Source organism: Pinus tabuliformis, chromosome X, assembly GCF_031772625.1.
Source record: "Pinus tabuliformis cultivar Carrire ecotype Pingquan chromosome X, CPIR1, whole genome shotgun sequence".
Classification (NCBI taxonomy): domain Eukaryota; kingdom Viridiplantae; phylum Streptophyta; class Pinopsida; order Pinales; family Pinaceae; genus Pinus; species Pinus tabuliformis.
This window is the reverse complement of record NC_142308.1, coordinates 156,894,871-156,910,048: the sequence shown is the minus strand read 5'-3', so window position 1 is coordinate 156,910,048 and position 15,178 is coordinate 156,894,871. Positions and strand designations below refer to the sequence as shown.

The window sequence follows — 15,178 nt, the reverse complement described above, 5'->3', positions numbered from 1 at the left end:
AAAGAAGGCAAGAGGAAGGAAGGAGCAAGCGAGGAAGAATAGGATCAAGTAGCTACATCTGGATTCTTTGCAGGTATCGATTTGCATGTGTGCTTTCCTTGCTAGATTTGGCATGCATGGTATTGCATGTGGTTCTTTGCTATCATGGAATTAGCTTTTCCAGGTGTGACAGTGTTTTTAGCCTAGCCTTTTCGTTTCCAGATAGCCATGGTGTGATGGGGTTCTCATGTTTTGGTTGAGCTAGATTGTCAGATGGATTCGAAGTTGAGTGAGGTGGATCTCTAAATAATAGAACACATGGCCTTGTAACCCCTGAACCAAAATGTGGGTTGCAGTAAAGCCAGATTTTGTGTTGCCTCGATGGGCCTAGGAATCCTCGACCAATGAATGGAGGTATATACGGTAAAGCCTAGAGGTAGTTTCCCTTGATTAGGGCTAGGAATCCTTGTCAGTGGATGGCAGGATATATGATAAAGCCTAGAGGGTGGAGTCTTGATTTAGGGCCCAGTGATCCCTGGATCAGACTGTGGATTACGGTAAATCCTGAGAGACTAGGAGAGAGGAAAATTCCTCACGGTGTAGGTGGAGAAATCCAGTGGCATCCATGATTATTTTGGCCTAGTGATTTGGTAGAGATCATGGCAAAGCCTGTTATGACATGTTTATTGTTTTGGCCTAGTCATCTAGTGTGGATTGTGGTAACTCCTAACTTTTATTGATGAGGGTGAGGTGGTTTAGCCTCGGGATGCCCTGGTTGGTTGTTTTGGTTTGAGTCCCACATTCATTATTTGAATATGGCTCGAGGGTGAATGAATGACGAGAGAATTGGCTCATCCATTCTATGGTCGGGTGGAACATGGTAGTCCCATCCTAGGTTGGCTTTTTCATTTATTAATAAGAGGTTATTTCCTTGATATCTTATGTGTAAATGTATTGGTTTATATGTGGATTCTATGACTGATGTATCCTTGATATTTCTTTGGTTATTATGTTGGTTATAAGCATTTTTTATGACAATGATGATTTATGGCTATCCTCATGTTTTGATTTGTAAATGAATGAATAATGTACCTACGACCTAATAGAGGATAATGCAGCTAATGATATCAGGGAGAATTTCTTCTTAGTGATTCTCATATAAGTATGAGACCCCTATGCTCAGATCTGTTGTTTACACCTGTAGATTACATATTTGTGACATGTTTGACGAAATGGCTGTCATGGATAGTAGGGGTCTAGTCTAGACCTTGTCCTTGTTTTTGCAAATGCATCATTGTGTAAATTCATTTCCGAAAGTGTCATTGGGTTTTGGGAAGTGACCTGTGCTCTGGACCTGAAAAAGTGGCTCAAATCCTGAAGAGGCAGGCACAACACTGTGCAGAAAAGTCCATGGACACATGCATACCCATGTTGCGAGAGCGCCTTGAGCCGCCTGGACGTATTCTTGTCCATATAAAGTGAGCGTTCGAGGGTTTAATGGTCTAAAACTTTAGTTGGTCTCAATGGTTGGTTACCTGAGTGGTTGGGATGGCTCCTGGGAGTTCTATTGCTGATGTGGAAGGTCTCTATGGTGTGTTTCCATCGATTCCACTTTCTTAAGGTCACCTAGGAGGTTGAATCCCATTATAGTGGCCTCTCGTCGCATATTTACCCCAGTTGATCGGTTACTTGGGTAGATGTGAGATGAGGTTGTTACATCAATCTATTTCCATCCATTTTTTGTGCCACGGACATTGTGATCTCTATTTGACGACATAATATCCATATGCGAAACTACTTTCCATGTATTGTTTCCAAGGTGTTGCTACTATTATTCTAACCACTGCAATTCATTCAGCTTTCTTAGCCCTGTAGTGTGACTCCGAAGCCAGGGCAAAGGAAAGACTTCATTGCTTCCTGATGTTCCAAATTTGCATACACAATTAATATATTATATTCTTTTTGGAGGTATTCTATTGAATTTATGGTTTTGTGCCCTAGTATCAACCTTGACTGCATTCTACCGTTCACATAAATTCGATCAATCCACTTAGCACACTAAATAGTATGTGTGGAGTCCTTTGTCTTGTGAAGAGTCTATGGAAGATGGTCGAACATTAGTAAAGCATCCAATTTGTGAGAAAAAAAGATGGAAATACAATTTCCCTGACTGTGGCTTGCTATCATGGGGACTATCCTGTGTGAAGGTTCATAAAGAGCGCACTGAATGCAAATGCAAGCGAAACCGAGTCAAGTTGTTGCACCTACTTATTTGAGGATCTCTCTTAGTACTCTTTATCCTAAGGGTAATTTTTTTCAGAAGGCTCAAACGAATGATGCTTCAGAAGTGTTAGTGGTGATCCTTGATTTCCTTCACCGTGCTTTTACCTCAAATGGCTACTTTTGATGCCATCATGACAAAAAATGATTTGGGTGTCATTTATTGGGGACTAGATGATCTGAAATCTTATAGGATTGATTATTTGCGCAACTTTATCGACATTTAATAAGGTTGCATAAGTGTGAATGGGAAATTGATTATTAATACGCCATAAACATAAAACTTGAGAGCAACAAATAATATGACAGCAGAAAAATAAGAAGCAAAGTCAACAAATTGATGATGAAGTTTGTCCCTCCTAGACTACATCTCTGGGTCTGCTTCCAAGTGGGTGTCTATTTTTATTAGAAATGATCCAAAGAATTTATTTACATCAAATTTCGCCAACTGATTTGTGATCGCATGCACTATTAGTTTTTGTAGAAAGAAAGCCCTCAGTCTCAGCTTGCCAATCCCTGACTCCGTGCTCAATTTGGCTCAAGGATGGCCAAGTTGTGCTTACATGAAACAAAATTTTCAAGACTAACACCCCTATTCTACCATTCATTATTCATCCCCCCAACACTAGTACAATGGCATACATTTTATAATTCCCTGGGCAAGGTCGAGGGTCCAACCTCCCGGGCTCAACATGGAAAGTTTGTTTGATTAGGTGAACAACTTAGTTCATGACGCAATAAGGTTTTAACACCACGATACATTTTAGTTTATTGTTTTAAACGAACCCTTTATCTAAAGTTTTGCACATTATATTACCCATATGGTTTTTTTATGATAGGACCCCATTAATTTTTGGCGCAGGTTATAAAGTTTTTTCGAACAGTACATTGGACTGAAATTATATAATATCAAAAATCAAACCATATCAGAATTTTGTTCCAACAGTGATGTGGTTTGTTGGTGAATTTTGGCAGCAACCGTGGCGGTCTACCTGATGACAAACCTTGTTTAGCATGGCAGTCAATCCCTCCGGTAGTTTCAAACTAAACAGTGCCACCCCCGCAGTGGCTTCGACGGTGCTGACATGGTAACTAACCCCCGGCAATTTCAAGTTGGATTGTGCCACCTCCGCACCTATAGCGCCGACAATACTGACACGGTAACTAAACCCCGCAGTTTCAAGCTGGATTGACTGGACCTCCCTTAAACCACTCCACCACATGGGTGCCAACTCTGCTTTGCACCATTCATCCATAGGACTCCGCTCCATACTATTTAACATAATGTTTTACACCATAGTGTTTTCACCATAATATTTAACATATGCGCTTAGGTTTTTAATACTCCATCATGTATATAGTTCCACTCCCAAACATTGCAAATTATGCACCCACTATGAACTTAGGTTTGTAACCATAGGGTTATTTACATGATTTTTGCGCCCTCCATATGGTATTTGCACCATAGTTTAACAATAAAGTTTTCTTTAAAAACTTAATAATGTGACCATAAATTAAAATATGCACCTTCATAGTGTTAGGATAACACAATATACCATGTGGCCTTGAAAACCCATCACAACCCAAAAATCTCACCATGCACCTGTAACATCAGACCTTGTACTTGCACTTGTAGACTTTGACGGATGATTTCTCCTTCATCCAGAGACCAAATGAGAAACCGAAAGAAGTGTTGGATTTAGAATGACGGGCTCTACTGCTTGGCGTTCCTTCTGAGAACAACTGAAACCTTTGGATTTGTAGAAACTAGAGAATCCTTCTGGATCATTCTTATCCACTTGAAGCTTTTGGACCACCAAAAGTTTGGTTTTAAGCAGACGTGAGGTAAGGGTACAACTCTCTCACCCTTCCAATCTCCATCCACCTTATTTTTCTTGGATTCGTGCCTTTGAGACTCACTCAATGATACTTGACATCTCCATGCATGGAAGTGCGAACCTTCCTTTTACCTTCACTTTTCATCCTTACCTGATCTGAAATGGATCCATAAAGACTGTCAAAGGAACCATGACTGTATCAGGTCGGACAAACATCAAAGAATTCCAAAACAACGATAAAAAACACCCTGAACCAGTGGCAATGGCAGCCAGCGTGGAACGACGAGGACCTCGGTCAAAGCGCGCTGACCGAGGCCCATGGAGACTGTGCAGGAGGCCGAATTAGCCCCTAAGAGGCCCATATCGGGAAATGGAGGTGCTTTTTGATGTGTCACGCATCGCTGGGCGAAAAGGGGCTGAAATGGAGAAGCCTCGATCACTCGGTCGCGTGGGAAGTCGGAGAACCGCGGGCGAAAAGCGAAAAAGCGCTAAAGGACAAGGCGGGACCCGTGCTTTGGAAACTAGCAGTATTGATCGGGTCGCCCTCAAACGGTAAGCGGTTTTGGAGGATATCGTAGCGATTCCACTCAACAATCGACGCGTGGCAAGCGGAGGTGAGAGAAAACCATCGTTGATCGCGCGCTAACAGTCGAGCAAGTCAACCGCGCGAAATGTGAGTATGGTGTTGGATCTGGAGGCCCCAGATCTAATGGCTGAGATCGCGCCCATGGAGGAAGCAGAATCGACGAGGGAATAAGCCGCGATTTGTAAAGATTTGAGGTCGGTTTGACCGCCACGGTGGAGAAAGACTCACTCCACGACGTAACTAAAGAATTCAACCGGCAAAGAAGGTTGGCGTTGTTTGTAGGAGGACATGTGGCCACTCCATGAGCATTGATGATGACGCCGAGCCAGGGAACTCCAAGCGCAGCTGCAAAAGGTGATTCGACGGAGGTGGAAGAGGAACCGAATAGGCATGGGAACGAATGGCTTCAAAGCCATGAACAGAGACAGAATACACAGTCAAGTTAGTCAGTCACCGAGAGGGACAGAGAACCCCGAGAGACAGAGAATCCAGAACCCCGAGAGGAGGATGGTACACAGAGAAGAAGATAGTGAAGCAAAAGCAGAAGAAGGCAGAGGGCCGAGCTGACCAAAGGCAGCATCGTGCACCAGAGAGCTTGAGAGATTCAAGCCATTCCAGAGAGGATCTGTCCGGACTAAGCACCACATTAGGCTCTCTCCACTTTAGACCAGAAGGTCATAGAGCTAGTAGGCAGAAGAGTCTGTGCACTCCAGTGGCTTGGGGAATCCAAGAACCACCCTGCCAAGCAAAACTTGTTTCAGGAGAACTCACATTGAGTCCCTGCATTTTAATTCTCTGCTTAAAGACACAATAAGACAAGGCCACCACTGAAAGCTGGACCAGAGATGTAGCCCTAGAGAATAGGGTGAACTCCATATTAATATCTTGTGTTCTTGTATTTGCTTATTGTATTTCTCTATTGTCTTAAATGTTCGTGTATTGGCAATTTGATCGATCCGTTGCTTAAATAACACAGACCACACACCATCACATGAGTCTGTAATACCTTTGTTCATTAAATCTTTAACTGAGGTCACTCATAGGGTGATTATCAGATCAGGTGGTATCAGAGCTTTAGGCTATAAGGTTAGAAAAGCTTGTGTTGGTTTAGCTGTTGAATGCTCACTAGATCAAAGCTCAAATTAGGAGAAGGAGAGTTGGTAGAAACTAATCCTGAAATTGGGAGAGTCTATCCTCGGAAGACAATGTCAGAGGAAGGTTCTGTGGGGCCAGACCCTCAATTTATAGAAAGTTTCCTAGCTATAAAGTCTATGGTAGAAGAAATGTACAAGGACTTTAGAAAGCATAAGGTTGAAGATTCATCAGGTTCTAAATAAGATAAAGAAGAAGATGAGTCTCACTTCCATGACCACTCAAAAGGAAAAGGGAAAGAGGAAAGCTTTCTCACACCTCCTAATAGCCCTGTGCATAATAAGAAAGCATCTTTGATTAAGCTAGATGTTAAATTTGATTTGCCTATATATGATGGAGAGCTAAATGTTGAAAAGTTGGATAATTGGATTAGACAAATTGATGTGTATTGCAGGGTATAGAACATAGACTCAGACAAGAGTAAGATTCAGCTGGCAAGCCTACGCCTAGGAGGCACTGCCTTGGTTTGGTGCGAAGGCAGAACCCAAGATGATATGAAAAGACATGGTAAGACCATCTCTGTCTGGAGTGAATTTGTTGTTGCAATAAAAAAGCAGTTCTATCCATTGGCATACATGCAATAAGCCATGATGAGTTGGCAAACTCTTTGACAGTTGAAAGGGCAAAGTGTGTAAGGGTATACTCAAGAATTCAGAAAGAGAGCATTGATGTTGGGTATTTCATTAGACTCACCAAAGACTCTTTTGAAGTACATTGGTGGTCTACACAGCTACATGAGGCATACCATCCTCATGTTTAATCCCACTAGTATAGATGAGGTATCTGTACAAGCTACTCATCTAGAAGCTAGAGGAAATAATGGCAATCCAGAAGTTGGGGGACCATCCCAACCCACTGTAAGCAAAAGCAAGGAGAAAAGAAAGTAGAAGTGGAAAGCAAGGAAGGCTAACACTGCACAGAAAAGCAAAGCTTCATGCACTCACTGTAAAAAGGATGGGCATGATGATGAGCATTGTTTGTTTCTGCATCCAGAGCTGAGACCTAAGAAGTCTGAGGGCAAGAAGAAGAAGACTGTTGCAGCTATTCAGAAAGATTTGGGATTAGACTCAGGAGATGAAACAACTATAGCAGCCACAGGTATAAAAGATAAGAATTCTAAAGCATCTACTAGTAATTCTGCTCAATCTGTTATTGATGAAGAAAATGAGAGAAAAAGACATGAGCTTTTCCATATTCGAGTTACTTCCAAAAATCAAAAGATTGATACTTTGTTTGATAGTGGCTCACAAGTAAATCTAATTTCCGAAGCAATTGTAAAGAAATTTGGATTAGCAACTACACCTCACAAGAAACCATACCCATTAGGATGGTTGAATGATAAAGCACAACTACAAGTGACTAGACAGTGCAAACTCAAGTTTTCTTTTGGGTCAGCATTTGTAGATGAGGCCGAGTTAGACAATATTCCTTTGGATATATGTGGAATTGTTTTAGGAAGTCCTTACTCGTATGATAGAAAGGTTATTTTCTATAGAGCTGAGAACAAGTATCTGCTTGTTAAAGATGGAGTCAAATACTTTGTAACAGCTCATAAGCTCAAGAATAATTATTCTCTCATAAATTCTGGGCAGATGAAAAGAATGATAAATTCATACAAACAATTCTTACTGATGGTTGTAAAGGAAAAGAAATCGGATAAAACCAATGTATTTAAGGGTTGTAATGTTGAACAGCAAGCTGATATAGAAAAGGTTGTTTCAGAGTATGATGTCTTATTTCAAGAACCTAAAGGTCTGCCACCCAAAAAGGGAATAGTACATGATATTATTTTGCAGCAAGATGTTCCATTGCCTAACATTGGAATGTACATGTTGTCTGCTTTAGAGAATGCTAAAATCAAGAAGTAGGTGCAGGAGTTGCTCGAGAAAGGGTTCATCAGGCCTAGCACATCACCATGTGGGTCACCAATCGTTTTGGTGAGAAAGAAATATGGCTCATGGAGAATGTGCATTGATTACCGAGCACTGAATAAGATAACAATAAAAAATCGTTATCCCCTTCCTCGCATAGCTGAATTTGCACAGTGGATACCATCATGTCAGAGTTCCAGAGCAAGATGCATGGAAGATTGCTTTCAAAACAAAACAGGGATTCTATGAGTCGTTGGTTATGCCTTTTGGCTTGACCAATGCTCCTGCTACTTTCATGAGATTAATGAATGATGTACTCAGACCTTTTCTTGATGATTTTGTTATTGTGTATCTGGATGACATTCTGATTTTTAGTAAAACGTGGGAAGAACATTTAAATCATGTTAAGCATACATTAGATGTTTTGAAAAGAGAAAAATTTTATGTTAAACTCTCAAAATGTGAATTTGGCAAAACATCTCCAAACTACTTGGGTCATATAGTAGGGGGAGGTGAATTGAAAATAGATCCCTCTAAAGTGGCAGTCATTGTGAATAGGCCTAAACCCAGGTCTGCTACAGAAGTGAGAAGCTTCTTAGGAGCAGCACAATATTGGAGGAAGTTCATTTCTAACTTTTCCTCAATTGCAGCTCCCTTACATGCTTTAACAGGATTGAATAAGGTGTTTCAGTGGGGAGGCAAACATTAGAAAACCTTTGACACCTTGAAAGAAAAGATTAGTACAGCACTTGTATTAGCACTGTCAGATCTACAAAGACCATTTAAGATCCAAACTGATGCCAGTGACTATGCCATGGGAGCAGTGTTGACACAGTACGGTAAACCCATATGTTATCATTCTGAGACTTTTAATCCTGCAGTAGTTAACTATCCTGCATATGATAAAGAATTGTATGCATTAGTTCAGAGTGTGAAAAAGTGGAAACATTACTTAATGGGCAAAGAGACGGTAATACATACTGATCATCAACCACTTCAATATCTACACTCCCAAACTAAGTTGCAGGAATCAAGACATTACAGATGGATGGGTTTTCTACAACAGTTTCATTTAGTCATCAAATATAAAAAGGGCATCCATAACAAGGTTGCAGACATGTTATTTAGACCCATTATAAATGCATCTACCATACTTAAGCATAATTTTGTGCTACATGAAAGCTACATAGAACAATATGCTCAGGATATGGACTTTAAAGATGTATATGAACTTTGATTCAAGGCAAAAGAGTAGAAGAGTTGGACTATCATGTGAAGGACTGACTCTCATATCATTGTGGGAAACTATGCATTCCACAAACTGAGAGGATAAAGATAATTAGGGAAGCACACACTTCTCTAATATCAGGTCACTTTGGGGTAAGTAAAACAGTTGCACAGCTCCAAAGGTTCTGCTATTGGCCAAAAATGAATGAGACAGTTTCTAGATATGTAAGAGGGTGTGCTATGTGTGCTAAAAGCAAGCCCAGCAACAGAAAACTAGGCTTGTACATTCCATTGCCAGTTCCTTCTCACCCTTGGGAAAGTATTTCCATGGATTTTGTTGGAGGACTGCCTAAATCTAGGAAAGGTCATGATTATTTATATGTTGTTGTGGATAGGTTTAGAAAAGTGTGTATTTTGATACCTTGTAGTAAACAGATTACAGCTGAACAGCCTGCAAAATTGTTCTTTGAACATGTATGGGTTCATTTCGGACTACCCACTTCCATTATATTTGATTGAGACACCCGATTTGTGGGGAAGTTTTGGTCGAGTTTGTGGGAATTGATGGACACCAACCTAAAGAAAAGCACAACTTTTCATCCACAAACAGATGGCCAGACAGAAGTAGTAAACAGGATAGTGATCCAGTTACTGAGAGGTTATTGCAGCAAACATCCTAAGCTTTGGGATGAACACTTGTGTTATGTGCAACATGCTTACAGTAGAGCAAAGCACTCTTCTACACAGAGATCTCCTTTTGAGACTTGTTTTGGTTTCACACCAAGGTCTCCTTTGGATTTTGTCTTTGGTAAAGATACCATGGTTGATGGACACAGTGATGTGGACAGGGCAACTCAGTTCATTGAACAGATCCAGGAGATCCACCAGGCAGTACAGGAACAACTGGAAAAGAGCCAAGCCAAGTACAAGGCTAGGCATGATAAGCATCGGATGGAGCATAGTTTTCAAGTTGGTGACCAAGTCTGGCTATATATCAGCAAGGACAGAATGCAAGGTGAAGGTAAAAATCTAAAGCCTATCAGGTATGGACCCTTTAGGATACTTGAGAAGATTGGTGAAAATGCTTTTTGCCTTGATCTACCAGCTAACATGCACATCTACTCAGTCGTAAATGCAGACTGCTTGAGATTGTTTGAACCTTCAATGGTTGAGGAGCCTGAAGAGAAAAGTCAATTGTCTTCTATTGATGACCTGCTACCTGAATATCTTAATGAATTGCAGGAAGACACAGTGCTGGACAGGAAGGTGAGGACAATGCGCAGGGGAGATGTGGAGTACCTCAGGATTGGGCTCAAAGGTTCAAAGTCGAGCAGTGCAAAAGGGATTAAGATTGGGCAAGTGAGAAAGCAATACTCTCACTTAGTCAATGCTTGAAAACCAGCTTTTGGTGGTCCAAAATCTTTTTCAGTGGGAAGGCCGTGATCCAAATTAGATCCATAAAGACTGTCAAAGGAACCATGAATGTATCAGGTCGGACAAACATCAAAGAATTCCAAAACAGCGAACAAAAACACCCCGAACCTGTGGCAATGGTAGCCAGTGTGGAACGACGAGGACCTCGGTCAAAACGCGCTGACCGAGGCCCATGGAGACTGCGCGGGAGGTTGAATTAGCCGCTGGGAGGCCCAAATCGAGAAATGGAGGTGATTTTTGAGGCACGGCTGGGTGAAAAGGGGGTGAAATGGAGAAGCCCCGAGCACTCGGTCGCGTGGGAAGCCAGAGAACCGCAGGCGAAAAGTGAAAAAGTGCTAAAGGACAAGGCGGGACCTGCGCTCTGGAAACCGGCGGTATTGATCGGGATGCCCTCAAACTGTAAGCGGTTTTGGAGGAAAGCGGAGTAATTCCACTCAACGATCGACACGTGGCAAGCGAAGGTGAGAGAAAACCATCGTTGATCGCGCGCTAACGGTTGAGCAAGTCAACCGCGCGAAACGTGCGTTTGGCGTCGGATCTAGAGGCCCTAGATCTAACGGCTGAGATCGCGCCCGATGGAGGAAGCAAAATCAACGAGGGAATAAGCCGTGATTTGTAAATATTTGAGGTCCGTTTGGCTTCCATGGTGGAGAAAGACTCACTCCAAGACGTAACTGAAGTATTCAACCGGTGAAGCAGGCTTGCACCATCTGCAGGAGGACATGTGGCCACTCCCTGAGCATTGATGATGACGCCGAGCCAGGGAACTCCAAGCGTAGCTGCAAAAGGTGATTCAACGAAGGCGGAAGAGGAATCGAACAGGCATGGGAACGAATGGTTTCAAAGCCATGAACAAAGACAGAATACACAATCAAGTTAGTTAGTCACCGAGAGGGATAGAGAACCACGAGGAGGACGATCCACAGAGAAGAAGACAGTGAAGAAAAAGTAGAAGAAAGCAGAGGGCCAAGCTAACCAAAGGCAACATCGAGCACCAAAGAGCTTGAGAGATTCAAGTCATCCCAGAGAGGATCTATCCGGACTGAGCACCACATTGGGCTCTCTCCACTGTAGACCAGGAGGTCATAGAGCTGGTAGGTAGAAGAGTCTGTGCACTCCAGTGGCTTGGGGAATCCAAGAACCACCCTGCCAAGCAAAACCTGTTTCAGGAGAACTCACATTGAGTCCCTGCATTGTAATTCTCTGCTTAAAGACACAATAAGACAAGGCCACCACTGAAATCTGGACCGGAGATGTATCCCTGGAGAATAGGGTGAACTCCTTATTAATATCTTGTGTTCTTGTATTTTCTTACTGTATTTCTCTGTTGTCTTTCCATTTATATGTTTGTGTATTGGCAATCTGATCGATCCATTGCTTAAATAACACAAACCACACACCAGCACATGAGTCTGTAATACCTTTGTTCATTAAATCCTTAACTGAGGTCACTCATAGGGTGATTATCAGATCATTACCCTACTGATGTAAATCCATATTTGATCACCAACCTGAAAGTGATGACCCTTCTGCTGCTTTGTCATGGCTCATTTTGAACCTGTGAACTGTTTCATTCATCTGCGAAAAATATCAAAACCACTATAGTTGTGCCACTGTCTTTCCTGAAACAACATGCCCTAAAACATGAGAAGGAAATGTTCCCCTGATCCCATGTGTTCTTTCTCCCTACAGTATGCACAACTTGGAAATATGGTTAAATAAACTGTTATCTTCCACCTGTGCATCATGAGTTAATGATTCACAAATATCTTTCAAAACAATATCTGCAGTAGATTGTTCAATATAATTTGCATGCACTAAAGAACTATTTTACACAATAACTGAACTATTCAAAGTAAATTTTGACATCATATCAACTACTTTGTTTGATGTACCTTTCTGATACTTGTCTACTAAGTGGACTTGTTGCAAAAAACCCATCCATCTATAATGTTGACACTGCTGCAAATTAGTTTGAAGTTGAAAGTATTGAAGTGGTTCATGATTTTTTTGAATCATTGTTTCTTTTCCCATTAAATATTATTTCCATTGTTTGACACTTTCCATTAATGCACATAATTTCTTATCATCAATTGAATAGTTTGAATCTGCTTTAGAAAATGCTTCAAAATGAAAACAAACAACCTTTTCTTTTTGAAATAAAACTGCACTCATTGCATACCTACTAGCATCAGTTTCTATTTCAAATGGTTGTTGAAGGTTTGGTAATGTGAAGATTGGATTTGTCACAATTTTTAACTTTAAGTAGTGGGGATGCAATAAAAGATAAATGAGAAATGAATTTCCTCCAATACTGATCTACACCCACGAAACTTATAACTTCCCAACTTGAACTGAAAGTAAGAATATCATCCAGATAGACTATGACAAAATTATTAAGAAAATAATTAAACACATCATTCATCATTCCCATTAAAGCTCATGGAGCATTGCATAAATCAAACGACATAATCAACCATTCATCATGCCCCTGTCTAGTCTCACATGCAGTTTTCCAAACACCATTCTCTGCAATACACATCTGATGATAACCATTTCTTAAATCCAATTTAATGACTGATATATGATTCATGCCAATATTCAGAAGAGGTGCAACATATAGTAACTGATTCTCATGTTTTATTTCTCGTTTTGGAAGGAGACTTTTTGGTTCTTTAAACATTCCTTTATAAGAATCTACCATTTCAACCATTTTGTCCTTAAACAGAGAATCGAAACCCTTGAAAAGCATCATACTTATCTTTAGGTGTTTTTAACAATCATGAGACTATGCCTTTTACTTGAATTTATTAACCTTTTCAAATGACGGCCATTGATTAAATCCAAGTTTGTCTTACTTCTGTGTGCCCTGATAATGTATTCAGTTCCTTCTTTAAAAAGATGATACTTGTTCTCCCTTCTATGAAAAATAGCATGTATATCATAAAGATATGGACTACCTAACACAACTCCACATATATCCAGAGGAATCACATCTAGCTCAACTTCATCAACAAAATTAGTTGTAATTGCAAACCTTAAACAACATTGTTTTGTGACATGCATCTGAGTGTTTTCTTTCAACCATCCTAAAGGGTATGGTTTTGGATGATTTTGGATTCCAATTCCAATTTCCTTACTAGTTCCTCAGATATTAAGTTTGATTGTGACATGTTGTCAAATAATGTGTCTAACTTAGTGTGCTTGGAAATAATCCTTATGTGAAAAAGTTCAACCCTCTTCTTTTCATCAATAACATCATTAATCTTTGAATATGGTGCAGAGTAAGTAGAAATAGAACTAGCTTCAGAAAGGATACCTGTTAGACTCATTCAGGTAATCTTTTGTTCGTCAGCAGAGTCAGATCCCAAATCTTGTTGGATTGCAACATTTGCTTTCATTTCACGCTTCTCTTTGAGGAACTTCTTTGGCTTAAGTTTTGGATGAAGCTTCCAACACTTGGACTCATCATGTCTGACCCTCTGACAATGAATACATGTAGGTCTTTCCCCTTCTTTCTTTGTTGTTGTCGATTTCTTTCCTTTCAACTTACCCTTTCCTTTGCCTTCTTCGGAGTCTTGGTGTTCTGACTGCTTGAATGGCTTCTATTGAAAAGGTCTGCCACCTGATTCAGTATGAATGGCTTGCACACATACTTCATCAAAGTTAGTTGAATTAAGCATCAGCAATGTATGTTGCAAATAAGAATGCAAACTTCCAATATACTTTAACAAAGTTTCCTGTGTGTTCAATGGAATATCAAGTGCTAAATCATTTTTCTTGAACTCATCTGTAAACTCTTGCACACTCTGTCCTTTACCTTGCCTCAAATGCTGCCAATCTATTATAGCCTGTTGCATATATCCTAAAAGAAAGAACTGCTTTCTAAGAGCTTTAATAAAGTTAGACCATGAAGAGATAATTTTACCTTTATGCATTACATCTAACTGTGTTTTAATTTCCCACCAAATCAATGTTGTTCCCCCCATTCTAAGTGTATCTAACTAAATTTTCGCAAAACCATCAACAATATTCTGAATTCTACAATAAACTTCAAGTTGTTTAATCCAGTTATCTAACTTTTAAGGATTCATTTCACCATCATTTATGGGTAGTTCAAATTTAACATCAAGCTTCAGGGAAGGAGATTTCTTATGTTTCTTCTTTGATTTAGAATTTGAACTTCAATCATCAGAAGAAGAACAAGGTGAAGATGGAGGTGAAGGAGGTTTGTTACCATTAGTTTTCTTCTTGTCCTTTTTCGTGCTTTTAGAGGACGAAGATGGAGAAGGATGAGATCCGTCACTATCACCTTTCTCCTTACCCTTTTTCTCCTTCTTACTTTTTGTAGACGACGTTGCATCTCTGGTCTTCTTGTCTTCATAAAGTTCTGCAATCATCCATTGCATATTAAGGAACATTTGCTGAAATTGTTCATCAGAATTGGGCTCAAGAGCTTCTCCTTCATTTTCACCCGCCATCTTTCAAATGACTTTCCTCTTTCCAATGTCTGGATTTGCCTCTTCAAGTTTCCTTTCTCCACGTCGTGACCTGGATCTATTCAACATTCACATTGGTAAATATCCTACTTAAACATGATCAAACTCTATCTGATACCAAAATATGATCTTAAATCTTACAATATTGATTATTTGCGCAACTTTATCAACTTTATCAACATTAACTAAGGTTGCATAAGTGTGAATGAAAGAGGGAAATTGACTATTAATACACCATAAACATAAAATTGAGAGCAACAAATAATATGACAACAGAAAAATAAGAAGCAAACTCAGCAAATTGATGACGGA

The 15,178-nt window shown here is 40.3% G+C and overlaps 1 protein-coding gene across 4 annotated transcripts in view; it reads right to left on the bottom strand.

Moving 5' to 3' along the window:
* LOC149138931 (uncharacterized) overlaps nt 1-14,923 on the bottom strand; it is a 46,905-nt gene extending 31,982 nt beyond the window's left edge. For all 4 annotated transcript variants that reach the window (XR_016265001.1, XM_089450105.1, XM_089450106.1 and 1 more), the window contains exon 1: nt 14,605-14,923. Coding sequence is in view for 3 of the 4 variants with exons in the window: in XM_089450107.1 (XP_089306233.1) it covers nt 14,605-14,848 (244 nt within the window). In the remaining variant the exon portion in view is untranslated. The remainder of the gene's footprint in view (nt 1-14,604) is intronic.
* Between the last annotated feature and the right edge of the window lie 255 nt (nt 14,924-15,178).